Genomic DNA, 22,017 nt, shown 5'->3' on the forward strand with positions numbered 1-22,017 from the left:
TTGTACTATAACACACAATTTCGGACGATAATGTGTGTATGGTTAATTTTTCACTGTTACAAACAATTTGAGACGATAATGTGTGTAACAATGCAAATTGTGCACTGTTACACACATTATCTTCCGAAATTGTGTGTAACACTCGAATAAAGTGTGTAACCATCATTTTTGTGTGTAAGCAAGAATATTTTCGTGTCACCATGAACATATTGCGAAAAACTCAAATCAAGAACCAAGAACAACATAAATATTCACTAATACTATATCAAATCAAACAAATCTCGTGGTTTTGAACATCATTACATAGAGAAATAACCTTTTTTTTTTTTTTTTCTATTATCATGATTTGCCCAACAAAATTTCAAAATTCTATTTTTCAAAAACCTCACAACAAATTCAAAAGATATATGAGATTAGGAGGAAGTGACTTACCGGAAACGAGAGGAAGAGAAGCAAGACGGCCTTGGAGACCGCCGTAATGAGGTTGCTGGAAAAAGTCGCGGGAGATGGAGGTGACTTGGGGAAGAAGATGGTAACGTTTTTTTATACCCAAATATGATTTCATCCAAAATCTAGGTTTTGTTTTTTATTTTTACTATTTTGTGATATTTTCGAAAATAGTAAAAAAAATATTTATTTAAAATATATTAGTAAGGATAACTTAGTCATTTCAACACTAAAAAGACTACATTTTCCACATTTTTATCTTCATGGATATTTTTTCCTACAGCTAAAAGATTTTGGCTAGAGCAGGGGTTTCACTCAATAAATAAATCTAAAATCTAGAAGGAATTATGGCTTGGGCCTAAACTCAATGCCCTGAACAATGAGGCCAGACTTCCATTGACGTCCTTCCGTTCCCAATAGCCACGTCTCGACCGTGCCGTCGTCGCCTCCATCTCTATAGAAGCTTCCCAACTCCACCTCCATCCATTCATCACTTCTCCGCACAGCTACTCTTCCACTATGCTGTTGCTGAGATCCAGTGGCGGCTTGCAGGTGCACCGCCACAATCTCCGTTAACCCGTCGCCTATCCTCACGGGCGCCTTTCTAGTCCGGCGCCTGTGGCGGTTGCGAGCATTCTCCTGGTTGAAGTGATGGAGGATAGCGTTTCTCGTGTCACCACCGTCGACTTTATCCTCCGTGAACCTCACAAATGCGTTTGCTGATTTGAGTCCGTAAGCTTTCCGATCATCCAGCTTGAACACCAGATAAGCTCCGTAGATGGTGTTGGAGGATAGCATCCGTGTGTCTATGGTGCCTTGGATTTCAAGCCAACAAACAGATTTCAACACAGCAACCTTTGAGAATCTGCAATTCACTCAAAACCAGTCATCCTACATTTCTAAAATTTGTGATGCTCGGACCGAAAATTGAGGTATTGTGTACAAGGAACCTTGAATTTTTATCGGATACCAAGTCCCAGTATTGTGGGGAATCGCCACACCAGATAATTCGCAGATCACTTGCTCCCACCATGTAGCACTTCTTCCCACTTTCTTTTTCCAGACAAAAGCTCTGTTTCAAACGTCAAATGTTTTCTACATTACATCAATTCTTAATTTTAGACAATACCATTTACATAGTTTCATCTAACAAGCCGCGTCAAGATTTCGGTGGCCTGAAAAGGGATGCGGATTTTATTTTTTTGATACATTACTCATAGTCGATGATTTAAACAAATATTTCTTAATTCATTGCATTTTTATTAATCCGCCTCGCATAATTGTGATTTGAAGTGAAATTTTAATTAAATATTAATAATTAAATATATTTTTAAAATAATACTGTATCCATCCACAAAATATAGTTCTAAAATGGGATGACAAGAGTTTTACTCCCTCCGTCCGCCAAGATTATGTAAAAATTACTATATTTGGCGTCCGCCAAGATTATGTCACTTTCCTTTTATGGCAATAATCCCACTATCCTCTTTAATATCTTATACTCTATCCGTCCCAAACGAAATGACCTATTTCTTTTCGACACGTAGATTAAGAAATGTGTATAAAGTAGATAAAGTGGGTTGGTGGAAATTATTTAAATATTAAGTGTAGAGAGAGAGTGTATTGCCAAAAAAGAAAATAGGACATTTCGTTTGGGACAGCCCAAAAAGGAAAATAGGACATTTCGTTTGGGACGGAGGGAGTACTTACTAACACTCTTTATTTACAAAAAACCCACTCAAAATTCAATCTCAACCACACATCTCATAAAGTGGTGGGACCCTTTCTCCACTACATCAAAATCATCACCAATTTTATTAAATCTCGTGCCCAAGCAATTTTACATAATCTTGGCGGACGGAGGGAGTGATAAATATAGTTGAGTGTATTATAAATGGAGAAGAAATATCACTTAAAAAGTAATACTCCCTCCGTCCGCCAAAAGTATAGCACAATTACTATATTTGGCGTCAGCAAAAAGTATTCCACTTTCCTTTTAAAGCCATGGTCCCACAAGCCACCTTTATATTTTATCCTTACAAACACTCTTTATTTACAAAAAATCCACCCAAAATTCAATCTCAACCACACATCTCATAAAGTGGTGTGACCCTTTCTCCACTACATCAACATCATCATTAAATCCCGTGCCCAGCCAAAGTGCCATACTTTTGGCGGATGGAGGGAGTATTAATAAGGGTTAATTACGCCAAAAGTCATGAACTATATCCCAATTTCCAACTTTTCCATGAACTTTTTTTTAATAAAAAATTCCCTGAATTTAATGTGTTGAACAATTTTTCCATAACTTTCAAGAATCCCCAAATTCACAGCTGACATGGCATGTTTTAAGTGACCGAAAATATGATATGGCATAGCCGGCAAAGAACTGAAACGACGTCGTTTAATTGGAGGTAAACGACGTCGATTAACACCAGCCCCTCTTTTTGAGCCCTAATTTCGGCAGAGGATCAGTGCCGGAGATGCAGTGCAGCGGCGATGCTGGTTTGTAGCAGCGATCTCGTGCGGTGCTGGTTTGCTATTGCCCATTCTCGCGCGGCGCCGGATGCTAACCTTATCGCAACAATTGATGTCTCTTTGATTTTAGGTAGAAGGGTGGATCTGAGAGGGTGGGCGGTGGCAGGGGCACCGGATCTGGTGCGGCGGCAAGTGGAAGGAGGTGAAATTAGGGTTTGGGGGGTAGGGGAAGGGGGAGACGAAATTAGGGTTTGGGGCGTCGGATCTGCTTTCGCCCTCTCTCTTTCCCTTCCCTCATTTCTCGCTCTCTCGGTCGGACGACCATCGGCGAAGAGCCACGCCGCCGCGCCTCCTCTGCGCTTCGATTGGATAACAGCCTGACCACCACCGCGCAAAAGGGGGCGCAACCCTAGGCAGTAGTGGCGAAGAGAATACATGTGTAAGTGTTTCTGACATGAAGGAGGAGTTAGCCGTACATGGAGGAGGGAAGACGGTGGGCGGTGGGGAGAGATGGGGTGGCGGATCTGGTGGGGCGGTGGAGTTCACCGGACATGGAGGAGGGGGAAGAGAAAAACAATGATTTTTTGTTTATTTTTTTTTCAAGTGTCAATTTTTCAGTCCAAATAGACGCCACATACTCGATATTACCATGTAGGCGACTAGGGGTGAGCAAAATCGGATCAAAACCGACGGACCGAACCGAACCGATCAATTTTTTCGGTTCGAGTCGGTTTTGGTCCATGTATTGGTCCGATCCGGTCCTATTTTATTGGACCAAAAATATTTCGGTTCGGTCCCTGTCCCGGGGAGGCCAAAACCGATGAAAATCGGACCGAACCGAATATATATATTTTAAATATATATTTAATATTTTTATTAATATTATTAATATTTTTATTAATTTCTAATATTTTTATTAATATTTTTTATTAATTTCTAATGTTTTTATTTATATTTTTATTAATTTCTAATATTTTAAAAATGGTCGGTTTTGGACCGAACCGAATCGAGAACCGATGGCGGTTTCGGTCCGATTTCGGTTCGGCCCTAGGATTTCAGTTAGTCCGGTTCGGTCCAAAAATATTGAAAATTCGGTCATCGGTTTCTTCGGTTCAGTCCGGTTCGGTTTGGTCCGGACCGACTGCTCACCCCTATAGGCGACAAGCCAGCCCGGAGCTTCACCAGAGAAAAAAAATATGGAAAAATTGTTCAACACATTAAATTCAAGGACTTTTTGATAAAAAAAAAAAAGTTCATGGAAAAGTTGAAAATTGGGGTATAGTTAATGACTTTTGACGTAATTAACCCATTAATAATGATAATTAATTGTGTGATGATTGAATAAATTGGTCCACCATATAATAGAAAGTTTCCAAAAATGAAAAATGATTATTTTTTATTGACGTCCCAAAATGTCAAAAAAATACTCCCTCCGTCCCATTGATCTTGTCCCGTATTCCTTTTTTGTTTGTCCCACGATCTTGTCTCATTTCTATAAATGGTAACAATTAACTAAACAATAAGAATTCTTAATTACATTCTCTCTCATACTTTATCAATTTTTCACATTCTCTTTCCTACTTTATCATCTTCTCTCTCCTACTTTATCACATTATTACATTCTCTCTCCTACTTTATCACCTTCCATCTCCTACTATATCAATTTTATACTTTTATTACCTACACACTTAAAACACTAATAATATTCATCTTAATAACCGTGCCGAAACCAAATGGGACAAGCCCAATGGGACGGAGGGAGTATAATTTTTCAATATGATAATTGAAGTAGTTTATGTTTTAGTATAAAACCGTTCATGTGTATCTTAGAAATGCAAATACTAATTTCATTAAAACATCCTAGTATGTATTTTCTTGGAGGAGGGAATAGGTGTACCAATTTTCCGGCGTCGATGAGAATCGGAGAGTGGCAAAGTCTGGAGTAAAGCTCTTTCTTGTTGGCGTAAACCACCGGTGATACTGATCTCGACACAATCTGCAGCAAATCCGAGGGCAGAAATCTATCCCAAACAGCGTCGGAGGCATCCGCCAGCGAAGTTGGTCGCAGAATCTCCAATGGGGACTCCATTTTCCTGCTTTGGTACCAAGGAGAAAATAGCCTCCGTGTAATGGTATTGTTGCCCACAGCTGCAACGATATTTGCTATGAAAATTATCTTGAAAATAATGAATATATTCTTCCTCATATTTAATTATGAAATTGTATATAGCAAGGGCGAAACCAACCTTGGGATAGGGACGGACGTTGAGGAAATGGAAATTGAGAAACGAACCCTAATTCTTGACTTGAATGATTACCAAAATGAGCAGTTAGAAATACAGGATGATATTAATTCAATTCAGAAATTATTCAAAATGCATGCGCGCTGAGCTAACCTGAGAGATTCTTCACTGAAATCAGAAGAAATGGTGCTGGTGCTGGGGCTTCTTGAGTGTGGCTTGTTACACAGCTCCAAATACTGTTGTCTCTTCAACACTATCGCCATCAGCCTCTCCCAGTTGTCTCGACACGCCGACGACATGTCTCTTTAATTTTTTCTTTTTGTTATTTTAATTTCTTTGTCACACATACAAATTTATACGGAGAAAAAGAAAACAAAAAAGACAACGTCTTTCCACGATACTTCCTCGTTGACCATACTGTTTGACAAATTCCATTTGTTGGTCAAATTTCAACAATAAGGTTGAGAAACCGTGTTCTTTTTTTTTATTAATTATTTTTTTAAATGAGTTTTGCGGTGGTGCCGTGTAATTAGTGGAGAATCGGTCACGGACAAGGAGAGACGGGATAGAAAAATAAACTAGATTTACGAAGAAATTTATAGGAAAAAAATAGAATAGTTTAACAATGAGTTTGTAGGGAGTTGAATTTAATTTGTAGAAAAACCTATATAATGGATAATCGAGAAGAAAAGAAAATTAGGTGCGATAAAAAGCAAATGAGATCCTCTGTCCCAAATGTAGTGTGTACCACTTTTAATTTTTTTTTATAAATTTTAATTATTTGTTATTCAATTTTAATTTATTATGCTTTAATATAATATAAAAATAATTAATAAGGGTTCACTCATCCAATTAGGGTTTATAATTATTTTTTTATATTGATTTGAATTAATAATAGATTATTTGGATTCATTAATTCAAAGTTACGATATAGAATTTTTTAAATTCCAATTTTTAGTGATAAATATTAATTAGACTTCATAATATAATAATAATTTTTATTTTTATAAAAATTAATTATAAAATAAAGAAATTAAAAGTGTTACACGATGATACACACTATATTGTGGGTTAGGAGATCCCATCTTGATAAAAAGTTAGAATTCTCCTTACACTACACATTCACACACAAACACACTGTACACATCCACACACAACACACAAGGTTATTTTGCATACAAAAATAATTACTCCAATACCTTCAAATTAATTCCCATATCGCACTTTCATTCAAAAATTTCTAACAAATTGGTATCAGAGCAACAAGGTTCATATGCCGAATTTACAGTTGTTTTAAGTCCTTATGCTCAACAAGATCAACTTCAATTGAAGTATCAAAATAAAGGTGCTATTTGGAGTCCACGACATTTTAGGGATTGTAGAGAACGACTACGAGGAGTTGGAAGACAAGACTGTTCTATCCCAATAACAAAGGGATAGAATAAGAGACGCGAGAAAATGAGGGACAAGAAGCTCTATATCTCATTTGTCAAGCGATAGAGGACAATAATTTTTGAAAAATTTCGAATGAGAGTGCCGCCAAAGAAGTGGGAGAAGCTTCAGAACTCGTACAAAGGAGCCGATCAAGTTAAAAAGGTATGACTCCAAACTTTAAGAGAAGAATTTGAATCGTTACATATGAAATAGTCTGAATCGATTTTCAGATTCTTTTTCAAGAGTTTTGACGGTTTCAAATCAAATAAAAAAAAGGGTGAAAAATTGGAGTATGTTAAAATTATCGAGAAAATATTTCACCTACTCACTCAAAGATTTGAACATATAATGATAATAATTGAAGAAACTAAAAATATGAAGGAGATGGTAATCGATCTCTTGTTGGGGTCGTTACAAGCATACGAGGATAAAAAAAATACTCCCTCCGTCCCACTGTATCTGAGACTCTTTCTATTTTTGGCGTCCCACTGTAAGTGAGACCTTTCCATATAAGGCAATAATTAACTTAAAATTAGGGGACCTTAATTAACATTTAAAAATGTTTCAAGGCCTAAATTTCGATACCCCCTCCCCCTTAGTCTATTCCAGCCTGGCACTTAGTTTTTTGCCTCTCTCGATTCTTCTCTCCAGAAACCCTATTCTCTTCATTTTCGCCCTTCTCCCCTCTGAATCTACGCCGCCGCCCTCTTTCCTATCTAAATCTATGGCCGATAATCTTTCCGGCGACGATGATGGCGGCGAAAATGGATGGATAAACCCTCGCCGCCTCACCACCCCTCTGTATAACCCTCGTCGCCCCCCACCCATCTGTATAACCCTCGATTCCCTCCAAACGAAGATGGTTTCGAGGAAGCTTGTGGGCTCGCCGGTGGCGGGGAAAGCCTCACTAAGCCGTGGAGATACGGTAATTTGAGGAACCCTTGTCTCCCTACACCTTATATCCTGCGTCCGTCTCTCCTTCCTAAACCTTCCCGGTGTGATGACGGAAGTGAGCGATGGGAGGGTAGAGGTTCCAGAGGTGGCTTCATTGGACAGTGAGGAAGAGGTTACTGCGAACTATGGGCTCGCTGGCGGCGAGGGTGATGGCGGAACACTTGGATCCGATTTAGAAGAGGAATCTCCTTCTGATTTCGCCCATGTTTACTTCCCGTGGAAGCCATCGACGGAAGAGTGGGCGAAGTGCGTTGCTATTGCTGACAAGCAATGTGATGAGCTCCTAAAATTCCTTGATAAAAATCAATGATGAGGTGATATTCAATTAAACCTGAGATTTGCTCATTCATACTTGATCTGAAATTTACAAAAGATTGGGGTTTGTAACCCTAAAGTGATTTGTGCATTTGTGCTTTACAAAAGATTGGGGTTTGTAACCCTAATGTGATTTGTGCATATGTGCTTTACAAAAGATTGGGGTTTATAACCCTAAGGTGATTTGTGCATTTGTGCTTTACAAAAGATTGGGGTTTGTAACCCTTCTGTGATCTGTGCTTTACATTTCTAAGCACTCTCGATTAGGGGTGAGCATCGGTTCAAAACCGAACCGAACCGAACCAATTTGGACAAACCGAAACCGAACCGACCTTGCTTGTAGACGGACCGAACCGAACCGACTGAGGGCTGAAAACCGACCACAACCGAACCGGCCAAAACCGATCGGTTTCGGTCGGTTTCCAAACCGAACCGTTTTTTTTTTTCAAATAAACCGAAAATATGCAGAATTCTGTATAAAAAACAGCATGTGAAATTAAAAAAAAAACATAAAAAACTGCTCAAATTCACTAAAGAAGTCACTAAAATAGCCTAAATCTGACCCTAAAGAAATCTGTCCATTCATTCAATTCAATTTACAAATCTGTCCATTCATTCACAAACAACAAAAAATCTAACTTGGTTCAGCGGAAATCTGGAAAATAGAAAACATAACTCTGTCCATTCATTCACAAACAACAAATTACATGAATGTAGATCGATTCAGCGGAAATCTGGAAAATAGAAAGCATAAGAAATTGGTTTACCTTTCGAAATCGGAAGTGTTAGGCTTCAGCGGCGGTCCGGCGGAGGAGAAGCTGGTCTGGACGGCGTCTGGCTCGTGCTGGAGACGTCAGAAGCGGGGGCGGCCGGCGGGTCTGATCGTGCTACCGTCCTGGTCTGCTCGTCCAGTCGTCCTAGAGGAGAGACGGCAGAAATCGGAATGGAGGTGCAGTCGTGCAGAGAATGGAGGCGCTGGGGGTGGTCACCGGTTGGAGAGGCGCCGGCTGCCGGCTGGGAAGTGTGGAGAATGGAGGCTCAGGCGCGGCTGGGAGGGAGGGAGGAAACTAGGGTTTCGAAATGGAGAGGGAGGCGCCGCTGGGAGCCTGGGAGTTTCAAAATGTGGATGAGAACTAGGGTTTACTTGTAATATAAAATATAAAATAAATAATATATTATATATATATATCATGATCGGTTCGGTTCGGTTCATAACCGAACCAAAACTAAAAAACCGACAACCGAACCGATCATGATCGGTTTTTAAGTATAAAAACCGAACCGAACCGACAACCAGAAATTCTAAAACCGAACCGAACCAAAAATGATCGGTTCAGTCGGTTCTATGCTCAGCCCTACTCTCGATTATGTCTAGGCCCAAATTCTGCACTATATATGTCATTCCATCACTGCTTCCCCTTTCATTGAGATGATTTATGCATGCTTCAATAGCTCCACTGGCACTTCTAGGTTAACTGGCAAGCGATCTGCCCTTCTTAGTGCTTTCTTGCCCATATGAGGTACTCGATAACTGTTGTGGCCTCTAAACTTCATTATCTCTATCAAGCATGATTGAAGACGAAGGAAAACTTTGTTTAGTGTGTGAGGTGAAAGTCTATTGAATGAATCAGTTGCCGGTAAATGAAAATTTCCCCTATCGAATTGGAGAAACCCCTCAGCAGAGTAATTCCGACAGAGATCGATGCGATTCCGGCGGGGATCAGTGTGTTGCGTAGCTTCAGCATCTGGTAACGGGCGAGAAGACGAAGGATTTTGTTCCTTATGTCCCAGCACTATCAGAGCCCTCCTCGGCCCCCAATTGAGGCAATCGGACCCAGGGCTGTCACCGACGGTGCGCGCGGCGCCGGTGTGCGGTGACAGCGCGGTCGCACAACGGATCCTCGACCGCTGTGGAGAGCATCTTCAGTGCTCAGCAGGAGGAAGGCGGCGATTCGCTGGCTGCGGAGGAGTGGCGATCCCCTGGCAGCAGAAATCGGGATAGAAGAAGCCATTGATCGCACTCCAGATCTGAAAATTTGGAGGCGATGCCTAAAAAGAGAAGAACCGTTGTTTCCGTATCGGAAATGACAAAATTCCACCGGATTAGAGACGGCCCCCTTCAGACCTGGGGATCCTTCAACTTTTTTTATTTTTTATGAACAGTAACCCTATTTTTTTATTCGATGAACAGTAAACTAGAAAGCAGTAAACGACACCGGATTTACGTGGTTCGGTCGAGAAGACCTACGTCCACGGGGTGTTTGGGGTTTTTCCACTATACTTCGAGAGAATTACATTTTACAAGAGATGAATGAATAATGAGATGATCCCCTAATCTATGCCCCAAGGCCCTATTTATAAGCATGAACATAAACTTAAGGCCCTTGGGCCCATTAGACCCCTAAAGCCCATTAGCCCAATGAATCAAGCCCAAGCCTTGTTATTCTAATCTACATCTTACAATTGAGCCATCCGAGCTGGAGAGCGGAACCGAACTGAGCTAAGCCGAGAGTCAGGGCAATCCTGTATCAAATATCAGAAATAACCACAATAGCAATAATAACTAGAAATATTCCCGTTATGTTTAGCACAGCGCTGGTGCATATTTCAGTCCTCATCAATGATATATGCTGTGTGCAGTGGTGTGTGCCCTGTTTATGCATGATATATGCTGTGTGCAGTGGTGTGTGCCCTGTTTATGCAGGATATATGTTGTGTGCAGTGGTGTGTGCCCTGTTTATGCAGGATATATGTTGTGTGACAGTGGTGTGTGCCCTGTTTATGCATGAACATCATTCAATGAATACAAATGCAAAGGTAAAACTTGATCAATGATGATGAGTAATTCTCATTCTGAGATCATAACATACAATGAAAAGCTCTTCGTGGCCGTACCTCATTGATTAGCCAAGCTTTATACACCTCCTTCGTGATTGATTCTATTGGCTTCGTCTCCAACGTGCCTGCATTTCTGTTTCTACTGTTTCTCTTTGCTGGCACCTTTTCTATGAATGGAAAGATCTCTATCTTTCCATCAAACAGAACTTCACCATTTTCTGCAATCAATGGTCTAGTGACAGCACATATGAACATGATCTTTCCAATGAATTTCTTACTTTTGCGTGATCTATATGGCTCGGGCTCTCCCGGAGCCAAGTAGTACCGATGTGTGCCCTTAGTAATATAAAACCATTTCTCATCAATGTGCACGGTGTTATGCATATCCTTGAACTTTATGACGTTGAGTATTCTATCCAATTCTAAGGATTGGAGTGAAAATCTCAACCTCAAAAGTTTATTTGTGGCTGTTAAATCAGGTTTGATGGCACTTGTATGTGCTCTGATTTTTCCAGTTTTCACCCATCTCCCGACAGTGGTTTTACTAGCCCCTAACCCTTGTGCTAGCCTTCTAATGCTTCCCCTCTTAGTGCATTCCATATTCACAAGCAAGGTAAGATCAAGTTCAATGTACTTCCTATGAAGTCTAGTTGTTTTGCCACTTACAAGATGTATTACGTCACCATTCTTTTGTTGTTTTTTTGCAGCAGCCCATAGTCGAAAGACTGTTGCTCGAGAGATGTTGAACTTCAATTGTGCTTCCTTGTACCTGCCTTTACTTGGCTTCCCATCCTTGCTGCCTTCAAGGATAAATTGTGCCACTTGATTCATCTCTTGTGTTGTTAGATTTGTGCTCATTTTGTAGTAGCGTTGAAATGTGTAAATGCATTTATTAGAGAGAGGCTGAACTCTTAATGCATTTATAAGCGCTGTTTTTAGAATTTTGGTGGGAACACCAATCTGTAAAGTGGCGCCACTTTCCAAATTTTAATTAATGAAATTGTTTTTGTTTCCAATTGCTTTTAAGATCTCACTTTATGCATTTGATTAGTTGGCTGCCTTTGCATTTTAAAAAAGGAACGTTTTTTTTTACATTATTAATATTCAAAATTTTAATACTCCCTCCGTCTCAACTTTTAGTATCCAACTTTCCTTTTTTGGCCGTCCCACATTTTAGTATCCATTTCTATTTTTGGTAAAAGTAGGTGGGGCCCTTACTCCACTTTAATTATTTTAAATCTCACATAAAATATGGGATCATTATTCCACTCACAACATATTAATCACTTTATTAAAACCCGTGCCGTTCTCACTGGATACCAAAAGCCGGGACGGAGGGAGTATTTTAATTAAAATAATTTAATTAAAATAATTTAACTAAAATAATGCAATTAAAATTATTCAGAATTTAATTAAAGTCCATCTACAAAAAAAAGTAAGAATAAAACAAACTAATCACTTTTCACTTTATTACCTACTACACTTAAAAAACTAAACACACTTTTCTTAATTCCCGTGCCCAAAAAAAAGGTCTCACATACCGCGGGACGGAGGGAGTACATAGCAACTTTTGAAAATACAATTAAGCCAAAAGATAGATAAGAAGGCATGAGCAATAGTTGTGGACAATTCGGGAGAGAACGTGGCAAGGATAAGATCAAGGTAGAGGCCAAAGGCTTGTCAAAACCAATGAAAAAATTAAAATGAGTACACAAGTTGTTGAGGGAGGAGAAACCCACAGTCTAGGTACGGTAAAGTATTATAATTATCATAGATGTTGGCACTAGTGCAAGAATGAAAAAGTAAGGAGAAACCCACATAGATGTGGGCACTAGTGCAAGAATGAAAAAGTAAGGAGAAACCCACAGGATTGAATATGTAATACTCGTGTCCTCGTAGCTAAGTTTAGAGTAATTTTATGATTCACGCCGAAATAAAAATAAATAAATTTATTTTAATTGCAACATTAATTTGCAAAACTTTTTGTAAAACTTATTTATTTAAATTCTTATGAATTACATATTTATTTAAATTGAGCATTTAAACATTTACTCGAGCTAATTATTTAGCAAACCCACCCTGAGAACATTATTACTGTCTCGATAGTTCAATCCCGAAGAATTCCACTCTCCATACCTTCGAGTTTAAGCCATGCTTGAGGCAGGCAATCAAATCCTCACTCCTCTTCCTATTCAAGTTCTACCAAGGCTATTTCATTTTAGCATCCCCTCTCTCAACCTCAGTTCACCAAATTCTTCCTAGCAAGCAGAATTCATGTGCAGAGCACCCACCAAGGTATCCACTTGAATTTCCACTTAATTATGATTAATACATCACGCTGAAATTTCTTCCACATGCCATTTACTGATTTCACATATAAAGCCATCGAGATTAGGAGCAAGAGAGTGGTGTGTTTATATCTGTTGGTTGGGTCAGAGCTCGGGGGCGGCGGCCTAGCAGCTGCTGTCCGGCGACCGAGGTGTGCTGAGAAGAGGGAGAGCAGCGAGGTAGAGGGAAGCCAGGGCGCGGCGGCCGTGCCGCTGTTGCTCGGCCACGGACGGAGAGAGAAAGAGGGAGTGGTAAGGGGTGTTATAGGGTCGCCGGGAGAGGGAGGATGTTGTAGGGGAAAAACGAGGGTGGTGGCAGCCGGCGGCTGGTCGCAGAGGCCGACGTCGAATGGAGGAGGAGACGGACTGATTCCGTCTGAGAGGTGAGCCGAGAGGAAGAGAGAAATCTGTGTGTGAGCGGCTATGAGTAGGGGTGTAAGTGAGTCGAGCTAGCTCGCGAGCTACTCGGGATCGGCTCGAAGATTACTCGAAATCGACTCGATGTTAGTCGAGTCGAGCTCGAGCTCGAGCTACTCGAGTTGGTACCGAGCCCGAGTTCGAGTTTCGTGATACTCGACTCGTTAGGCTCGCGAGCCTAATCGAGCTCAAATAATTATATATATAAATATAATATATAAGCCCAAAATTAAATATATTTCAAAGCCCACAAAGATGGCCCAATTCCTAAGCCCATTCTAACAACTAGTGAATTTGAAATTGAATTACACAAACCCTAACAGCCTAACTCACAACAGTCAACAGCTGCTGGCGCCGCCCACCCCCAATCTCTCATCTCTCTCTCTCGGCTGGCCGGTGACACGCACTCCGGCACTCGACGCGACGGCGGCTCGGCCTTTCCGGCGAAGGTCCGGACACCTTAACAGCAGCAGTAGTGCAGTACGCACAGTTCAGTGCGATTCTGCGCTGCACGAGCAGCACGACCTCCATCCACCATTCCCGCCGTTTCTTCTCGCCAACAGACACCTTTCCACCGTCGCCCACTGTCATCTCCGTTCACTCTGCTCAGCGCGGTCTCTTCTTTTCTGCGCTAATCAGTCAGCCGCAAAAGACATCAGTATCATCTGGATCGAGCTTGCTCCTCCGACTGCCATCTCCCAGCCCACCGCGACAGCAGCAGCGACGCCGCGACGGCTCTGCCCTCCTCGGCGCGACAGTAGCAGCAGTGCAGCAGGTTCTATTTTCTAAATTTTGGTTGTGGTTTCTGTTTTTTGTTGGGTTCATGTCCAAATAGATAGAAATCTTAGTTTCTGTTTTTTTTTTGCTGGTAATTCTGCACTATAGCTTTTGTGATATCAAATTAGTGATTGTGACAGAAAGCATATGTTAGTGATTGTTGTTTGTGTTTTGAAGTTAGCATTATAGCTAATTCTGCTAATTCTACACTATAGTCTATAGCTAATTCTGTATTATTCTGCGCTATAGCTTTTGTGACAGAAAGCATATGTTAGTGATTGTTTGTGTTTTGAAGTTAGCATTATTTGTTGCTGTCTGCTGAACTTCATTGAACTTCATTGTTGTTGTTGGTTGTGTGCAGTCCTTAACTTCATTTAGAACATAGTGAGAAGAAACCTTTGGAGATTATGCTTCCCATTTCTTGAGAGTGAGAAGAAACCTTTGCAATGGTATTTATTTATCATCCTGTTAAATGTAACATTTTTTTGCTTGTATTGTAAATTATGTTTCCATTCTACTTCTATATTGCTTATAGGCAGCGTGGAGAGTTGGTGAACTTTATTGCTATATTCCATCCTATATATTCCGTCCTATATTGCTTATAGTTATAGAGCAGCTTATATATATATTGCTTATAGAGCAGCTTATTGATAAGCTCTTTGACTGGAGAGTTGGTGAACTTTATTGAATGTTTGGTTTAATTTCAGCATATAAAACTAAGATGAGTATTGATCATATATGTGAATATAGATTTATAACTAATTTATGCCAATGGTAAGAATGACCTGAATAAGATTTTGAGGCCTGCTGCTACATTGAGGTACTAATTTCAAGTTTAGGACATAAATCCATTATTCTAGTTTATTAGAAATTCGGTACTAAATTCAGAGGGTGAGCAGTATTTTGATTTTTTGTGGTTGATCTTGTACAGAGTGTCATCTATTTACCCTCCTTGCTGAAGCGTCTTGATCGTCTTTTGCAGCCTTTACATGGTTGGTGTTCGTATTGGAGAGACGACTTGATGTTGGAGGCTTGGAGCATTATCTATAAGAAGAAGTTGCAAATTTGCTTTTATTATGTTGTATTTGATTCAAGACTTGTTAGTTTTTGAATTTTTGATGCCTTTAGACTATTTGAATGTGCATTTTGAGTCTAATCGATGTTTTGGATATCTAAGACTTGTTATAATTGATTTTGTAGAAGTACTTCTCGTAATGAAATGCTTTGTAATTTTATTCAATTTGTTGAAGCATGTATCAGACGAGCTTAAACGAGCTCGAGCTCACCGAGTTTGAACGAGTTCGAGCTCAACGAGCTTAAACGAGCTCGAGCTCGAGCTCAAACTCGAGTAAGGCTCCACAATCGAGCTTAATCGAGTCGAGCTCGAGCTCACGAGTATGGCATCGAGTCGAGCTCGAGCTCAAGAAAATCAAGCTCGGTCGAGTCGAGCTCGAGCTCGAGCTTCATGAAAATAGTCGAGCTCGAGTCTGAGCATGGCAATACTCGACTCGACTCGGCTCATTTACACCCCTAGCTGTGAGGATTGAAGATGAAGGGGAAAGATAGGGTTTAATTATTTCTGTTGGGCTGGTCAGTTGGGCCGGGAGTTAGCATTGGGCCCGATTGATTTTATTCAGTTTGGGCTATCCCTATTTTGTTGGCGTGGGCTGCGATTTTTGTAGAAAAAGGAGTCATAGGCTGTTTTGTTTTAATTGATGGGATGTGCATTTTTCTTAAGATGGGATGTACACTCACTAAGAAATAAGATTAGCTTCACGAGACTTATTAAGAATATAATTTCTTGTAGGCTTTGTGGACCAAGGAGATTAGCACTGCTTTCCCAAGACAAGTTTATGTGATTATGATCTTCAGGCTTTGCCTATCGAGGTAGGCTTACTTTCCAAATGTATAAAGTATGATTTGGTTATTAAATTCTAAATGTTTCAATAAAATGCAAACTGTTTATTTAATGAAATGCAAACTGTTTATCCAATAAAATGTTTATGTGCACTCTGCTGTGTTTAAGGCTCGCAATTCATGGATCGATCGAGGTTCTCTTATGGCCTAACACGTTATTTGAGAATTGTGTACACTTGTTAGTTGTTTCGGTGGGTTGATCTCCATCGGGCACTAATTCATGTAAGAGGCGTTATAAGGGTGCTTGGCTGGATGTGTTCCGAAGCATGTATCATATAAGGTCTGCGTGGGTAGCGTCCCGAGGTGATCAATTCAACTTTTCTGAGTTACATCCTCAGGGCAAGTGTCATGGGAAAAATGAATTCGTCGGTGGCTAAAAGGTCCGGGATCACAGCGAGTAACAGAAAGGGAGTGTGACATGTACGCACAAATGAAAGAAATTATTTTAACATGCTTAGAAGTTCTTTCAATTTAAAACCTTCTAAGTTATGTCAATTATGATTGGATAAATTGTCTTTACGAAAATATGAAATGTTTATGAAAATGCTTGTCTACTGAGTACATTAGTACTTAGCCCAAAAATACTTTCAAATATTTTAAGATTGACTGGCCAGTGCTGACGGGACTGAGCTGAGGTTATGGTTCAATTTCCTATTTAGACTTTCGCTGTAGCAATAACTCTTATCTGTCTTTTGTTTTCTCAACTTAAGACTTTGATGTTAGATTTAGAATGACATATCTATTCGAGTTTAAACACTTAACTCCTAGTCTTATGCTAATGAATACTGGTTGTCAAAAGCATGAAACAAAACTTGTGATCCAAAGAGCCTAGCCCGACTTGTTATCTTATTATTCGGGTTTCAACAAGGATTTTCCCTTGTGTTATCTCTATAAATTGGTTGCACCTCGATTGTATTTATCCCTTCAAGAATTGGGGTGTGACAGAATAGAAGGAAAATTATGCCCAAAATAAAAGTAAGGAAAAAGCTAACGTACTTATGGCATATAAAGGTGATTTTGGAAGATAAGATGACATGTGGTACCTCGATACTGGTAAAGTGCTTGGCGTCCTCAAGATTTAAGTTGGCCATGGCGGCCCAAAATGTCTGAGGTTTAAAATCGAAAACACCATACACCCCGCTCTGCGGACTTTCGAGAATGTCGTTGAAATTATTGTAAGGAAGCTTGTAGTCCTTGTTGAGCAGGCGGAAAGAACATTCTATAGGAATGGTCCGATCGTAAGTGATTGTCAAGGTCGAAAGGAACTCGATCGTTAGAATCCTATAGGTGAGCCAATTCCCTATCAACATATGCTGAAGTCCCACTCTATCAACCAATGTCCACACATCATCTTCGATGCCCAACAATCCGGGGATTGATTTATTATCAGTACTATCTGTTGATTGTTTGAGACTACTCTGGATTTTATTTCTATTATTTAATAAGTTCTGTATTTCTTTCTTGTGGTTCTAATTTGAAACTGGTGAATTGTTTAGGTGGTATATGAACACAAGATCTAAAAATTTACCTTTAGTAAATTTTGATCCGGAACTTGAAGCTACGCTCCGCCTTATCAACAACCAGAAAACTAAAGCCACACTCAACATGATGGCTACTGCAGAGGAAGTCTGTGCGTTGAGAGAACAGTTGTAGGCGTTGTTGGATGCTCAGAAAAATGCTAGCTGGTGAGCAGAACATGCCCCAATTGATGAGGCGTTTACTCCCTTGTATCAGTACCAAGAGCCACCGAGAGTCAACGCAAATAACTTTCAATTGAGGACTGGGCTAATTACCATGGTGCAACAAAATCAATACGGAGGAAGCGCCGTAGAGGATCCCAACTCGCACTTGAGGCAGTTTTTGGAGTTGTGCAGTACGATAAAGATGAACGGCGTAGCAGATGACATCATTCGCCTTCGTCTATTTTCCTTCTCACTGAGGGACAAGGCTAAGTCATGGTACCACACTCTACAATTGGGAGCCAATCCTACATGGGAGGAAGTGGCGCACTTGTTTCTACGAAAGTTTCACCCTCCTGGTCTGACATTGAAGCTGAAGATGAACATTGTTCAATTTCAGCAGTATGAAGGGGAATCACTAGCAGAAACATGAGAACGGTTGCACGAGAAATTGAGGAAGTGCCTGTCCCATGGCTTTGATGAGGGGACTCTAGTGGTCATGTTTAACAATGCATGTGGAGAGCGCACGAGGATGTTCATGGATACAGTAGCTGGAGGGCCCCTGCTAAAGAAAGGGAGCTCGGAAGCAATGGAGATCACAGAAAGTATGGCCGCTATAAGTTGCCAATGGCCATCCAAGAGAGTGCAGTTGAAGAAAATTGCTGCTGCGTCTAGCTCAGATCCCATGGCTTTGATTTCGACTCAGCCGGCAGAGATGAAATCGAGAATTGCAGCGTTATCTATGGGCAATCCTGAACCAGCTATCGAGGAACCGGCAGGCATAGAAGACGCCTAACTTTATTCATGGAAGGAACTACGGAAATTTCCAGCGTGGACAGCAAGGCGACTACAATAGAGGACAACATTACCAACAAAGAGGGCATCCACACCCAAATTTGGCATATGGGAATCCCAACAATGCAATTTAACCTCCACCAGGCTTCTCGGTAACCAATGAAGTTATAAATGAAGAGAAGAAGTCGAACTTGGAGGAGTTGATGATGAAGTTTATCTCAAAGTTCGACGAGAGAATGGAGAAGTTAGAGTCCACTACCGCTGCTTTGGGGACTCAGATGAAGATGTTCGAGATCCAATTGGGTCAACTAGCCAATACTTTTACAAATCTACATCAACAAGGCTAGTTTCCGAGCAATACAACTATTAATCCCAAACAGCACTGTGAAACGATCAACTTGCGGAGCGGGACTACTTATGAGGGGCCCAAGATGCCCGAGGACGAGAGTACACCGCAGGTCGTAGAGAAAGAAGCTGAAGAGGTCGTCGTGAGGTTTCTGGCGAAAAGAAGAATGAAAAGGAGAAAGCTACTTCGCCAGCAACGTGACTATGCCATTCCCTCAGCGCCATCAGAAAGAGAGGGTGAAAGAGCAGTTCTCCAAGTTCTTAGAGATCTTCAGGAAGGTGCATATTAATATTCCATTGGTGGAAGCACTGCAGGAGATGCCGCAGTATGCTAAATTCCTGAAGGACATTATCTCGAGGAAGAAGAGGCTGAGAGAGTTTGAGACGGTGAATCTCAATGAGGAATGCAACGCAATCTTTCAGAGGAAGTTCCCAGCAAAGCTCAAAGATCCAGGCAGCTTCACTATTTCCTGCACCATTAGAGGCCAGCAGTTTGGAAAGGCGCTCTGCGACTTGGGGGCGAGTATCAACCTCATGCCCCTATCTATCTTTCAGCGACTGGCAATTGGAGAGATGAAGCCGACGTCGATCGCGTTGCAGATGGCAGATAGGTCGGTGACATACCCACGGGGGATAGTAGAGGATGTTCTGGTGAAGGTCAATGAGTTCATATTCCCTGCTGATTTTGTCGTGTTGGATTTTGAGGAGGACAAAACCATCCCGTTGATACTATGGAGACCGTTTTTGGCTACGGGAAGAGCTTTGATAGATGTGGCCAATGGCGAGCTTACTTTGAGGGTGAATGATGAGAAACACACCTTCTCCATATACCGAGCTTTGAAGTTTTATGATGAGAAGGAAGCCACGAATACAGAGGAGTGCAAGCTGTTGAGTATAGTTGATTCCTACGACACACCGTCTTCATGGAAGGGTCTCGGCGACCCTCTTGAGGCTTACATCTCTCATTCTATCTTCTCTACTGATTTTGATTTTCCCCTTGATACGCACTTGTTTTCTAATGAGTTGTTTGAGTGTTGTAGCGCATTGGAGAGTATCGCAGAGATTGCAACGAGGAAGAGATGATTTCTAGAGCTGCGCACCGAGGAAGAGAAGAAAAAGATGGAGGAGGACAAGAGGGCTGCCCCAAAGCTTGAGTTGAAGCCGTTGCCGGATCACTTGAAATACGCCTTCCTAGGTGATGGTGAGACGTATCCGGATAATTGTATCAGCTTACCTTTCTCCTTTTGAACTGGATTCGTTGTTGTGTGTTTTGCGAAAGCATAAGTCTGCTATCTTTTGGTTTGTGCAATGCTCCTGCAACTTTCCAAAGATGTATGATGGCTATTTTCCATGATCTGATTGAGAATGTAATGAAAGTTTTTATGGATGATTTCTCTATGTTTGGAAATTCCTTTGATCATTGCCTCGAGAATTTATCTGTTGTGCTTGCTCATTGTGAGGAGACTAACTTGGTGCCAAATTGGGAGAAGTGCCATTTTATGGTGCGAGAAAGCATCGTTCTTGGTCATAATGTTTCAGCTGCAGGTTTGGAGGTCGATCGAGCCAAGATTGTAGCCATAGAGAAGCTTCCGCCACCAACCAATGATAGAGTTGTGCGTAGTTTTTTGGGTCATGCCGGATTCTACCGCCGCTTCATCAAGGACTTCTCTAAAGTGGCTAAGCCTTTGAGTCAGCTGTTGGAGAAAGACGCCAAGTTTTGTTTTGATGAAGCTTCCATAGCTGCTTTTGAGACTTTGAAGAAAGCCTTGGTCACTGCTCCTATTTTGATCGTATCGGATTGGACGCAAGCCATTCGAGTTGATGTGTGATGCTAGTGATATTGCTGTTGGAGCTGCGTTGGGTCAAAAAAGGGACAAGTTTTTTCATGTCATTTATTATGCTAGCCGAACATTGGATAAAGCTCAGGCGAACTACACAGTGATCGAGAAGGAGAAGGAGATGTTAGCGGTTGTGTACGCTTTTGATAAGTTCCGTGCATATTTGATTGGGACAAAATCAATTGTGTACACGGACCACGCAGCCATCCGTTACCTCTTTGACAAGAAAGATGCCAAGCCAAGACTTATACGATGGATCCTGTTGATGCAAGAGTTTGATATAGAGATTCGAGATCATCGTGGATGTGAGAATGTGGTTGTCGATCATCTCTCTCGATTAGAGAATCCGGTGGAAGGAGAGGAACTTCGAGTTCTAATCAAGGAGACATTCCCGGATGAGCAGATTTTGTGAGTGAGCTCAACTATGCCGTGGTATGTCGACTATGTGAATTTTCTGGTGGCCAAAGCTTTCCCACCTCAGGATATGAGCCAATATAAGAAGAAGAAAATTTTCCATGATGTTAATTTCTACATGTGGGATGACCCGTATCTTTATCGACGTTGTGCCGACATGGTGATTCGTCGTTGTGTGCCTGAAGAGGAGTGGGGACCGATCTTTACTCAATGTTATTCATCACCGAGTGGAGGCCATTTTGGAGCCAATAGAACTGCATTCAAAGTCTTACAAAGTGGATTCTATTGGCCTTCCATATTCAAGGATGCCAACGCTTTTGTGTCTCGTTGTGATCGTTGCCAACTTATGGGAGGCATTACTAAAAGACATGAGATGCCTTTGACTAGCGTGGTAGAGGTTGAACTGTTTGACTTTTGGGGGATCGACTTCATGGGTCCGTTCCCTTCATCCTATGGGAACCAATACATCCTTTTGGCGGTGGAGTACATGTCGAGATGGGTTGAGGCTGTTCCTACCGCAACGAATGATTCAAAGGTGGTGATGAAGTTTCTTCGAAAAATACATCTTGTCACGATATGGAGCACTGAGAGCTTTGGTGAGCGATGGGGGATCACACTTCTGCAATAAATGGTTAGCAAGCTTGCTGAAAAGGAATGGAGTGAAGCATCGTGTCACCACGGCGTATCATCCTCAAGCAAATGGACAAACTGAGCTAGCAAATCGTGAGATTAAGCAGGTGTTGGAAAAGACTGTGAACGGCGGCCGCAAGGATTGGGCGATATTGTTGGATGACGCCCT

At 41.2% G+C, this 22,017-nt stretch overlaps 3 protein-coding genes across 4 annotated transcripts; 1 reads left to right on the plus strand and 2 right to left on the minus strand.

The window, feature by feature from the left end:
* Positions 1-621: 621 nt before the first annotated feature.
* LOC131024173 (F-box protein PP2-B10-like) lies at positions 622-5,509 on the minus strand. Of its 2 annotated transcripts, XM_057953677.1 has the most exons (6): positions 5,322-5,503; positions 5,172-5,230; positions 4,823-5,073; positions 1,398-1,519; positions 1,151-1,312; positions 622-1,036 (listed from the first exon to the last, which is right to left on the minus strand). In XM_057953677.1, the coding sequence occupies exons 1-6, from the start codon at positions 5,465-5,467 to the stop codon at positions 793-795; spliced, it is 984 nt and encodes a 327-aa protein (XP_057809660.1). In that variant the 5' UTR covers positions 5,468-5,503; the 3' UTR covers positions 622-792. The 2 variants fall into 2 exon arrangements, with proteins under 2 accessions (XP_057809660.1, XP_057809658.1); XM_057953675.1 differs by having other exon boundaries at positions 622-1,312; positions 5,322-5,509.
* Positions 5,510-10,328: 4,819 nt separating this feature from the next.
* Positions 10,329-11,540, minus strand: LOC131025695 (uncharacterized). Its single transcript, XM_057955485.1, has 2 exons — positions 10,767-11,540; positions 10,329-10,394 (listed from the first exon to the last, which is right to left on the minus strand). Exons 1-2 carry the CDS (start codon positions 11,538-11,540, stop codon positions 10,329-10,331), a joined length of 840 nt encoding a protein of 279 aa, XP_057811468.1.
* Positions 11,541-12,755: 1,215 nt separating this feature from the next.
* Positions 12,756-21,765, plus strand: LOC131024174 (uncharacterized). Its single transcript, XM_057953678.1, has 3 exons — positions 12,756-13,004; positions 16,038-16,117; positions 16,257-21,765. The coding sequence occupies exon 3, from the start codon at positions 19,171-19,173 to the stop codon at positions 20,047-20,049; it is 879 nt and encodes a 292-aa protein (XP_057809661.1). The 5' UTR covers positions 12,756-13,004; positions 16,038-16,117; positions 16,257-19,170; the 3' UTR covers positions 20,050-21,765.
* Positions 21,766-22,017: the final 252 nt, after the last annotated feature.

This window comes from Salvia miltiorrhiza, chromosome 5 (assembly GCF_028751815.1).
Source record: "Salvia miltiorrhiza cultivar Shanhuang (shh) chromosome 5, IMPLAD_Smil_shh, whole genome shotgun sequence".
NCBI classification, from domain to species: domain Eukaryota; kingdom Viridiplantae; phylum Streptophyta; class Magnoliopsida; order Lamiales; family Lamiaceae; genus Salvia; species Salvia miltiorrhiza.

Bases quoted from the DNA above. Each gene is read 5' to 3' on its own strand.
- LOC131024173 (XM_057953675.1), bottom strand. From the start codon at position 5,467: ATGTCGTCGGCGTGTCGAGACAACTGGGAGAGGCTGATGGCGATAGTG. The intron at 1,520-4,822 runs GTACACCTATTC...CGTTTGAAACAG, and splicing joins TCATCGACGCCGGAAAATTG to AGCTTTTGTCTGGAAAAAGA. The intron at 1,313-1,397 runs GTTCCTTGTACA...AGTGAATTGCAG, and splicing joins GTATCCGATAAAAATTCAAG to ATTCTCAAAGGTTGCTGTGT.
- LOC131025695 (XM_057955485.1), bottom strand. From the start codon at position 11,540: ATGAATCAAGTGGCACAATTTATCCTTGAAGGCAGCAAGGATGGGAAG. The intron at 10,395-10,766 runs GTACGGCCACGA...TATTTGATACAG, and splicing joins AAGCTTGGCTAATCAATGAG to GATTGCCCTGACTCTCGGCT.
- LOC131024174 (XM_057953678.1), top strand. From the start codon at position 19,171: ATGCCATTCCCTCAGCGCCATCAGAAAGAGAGGGTGAAAGAGCAGTTC.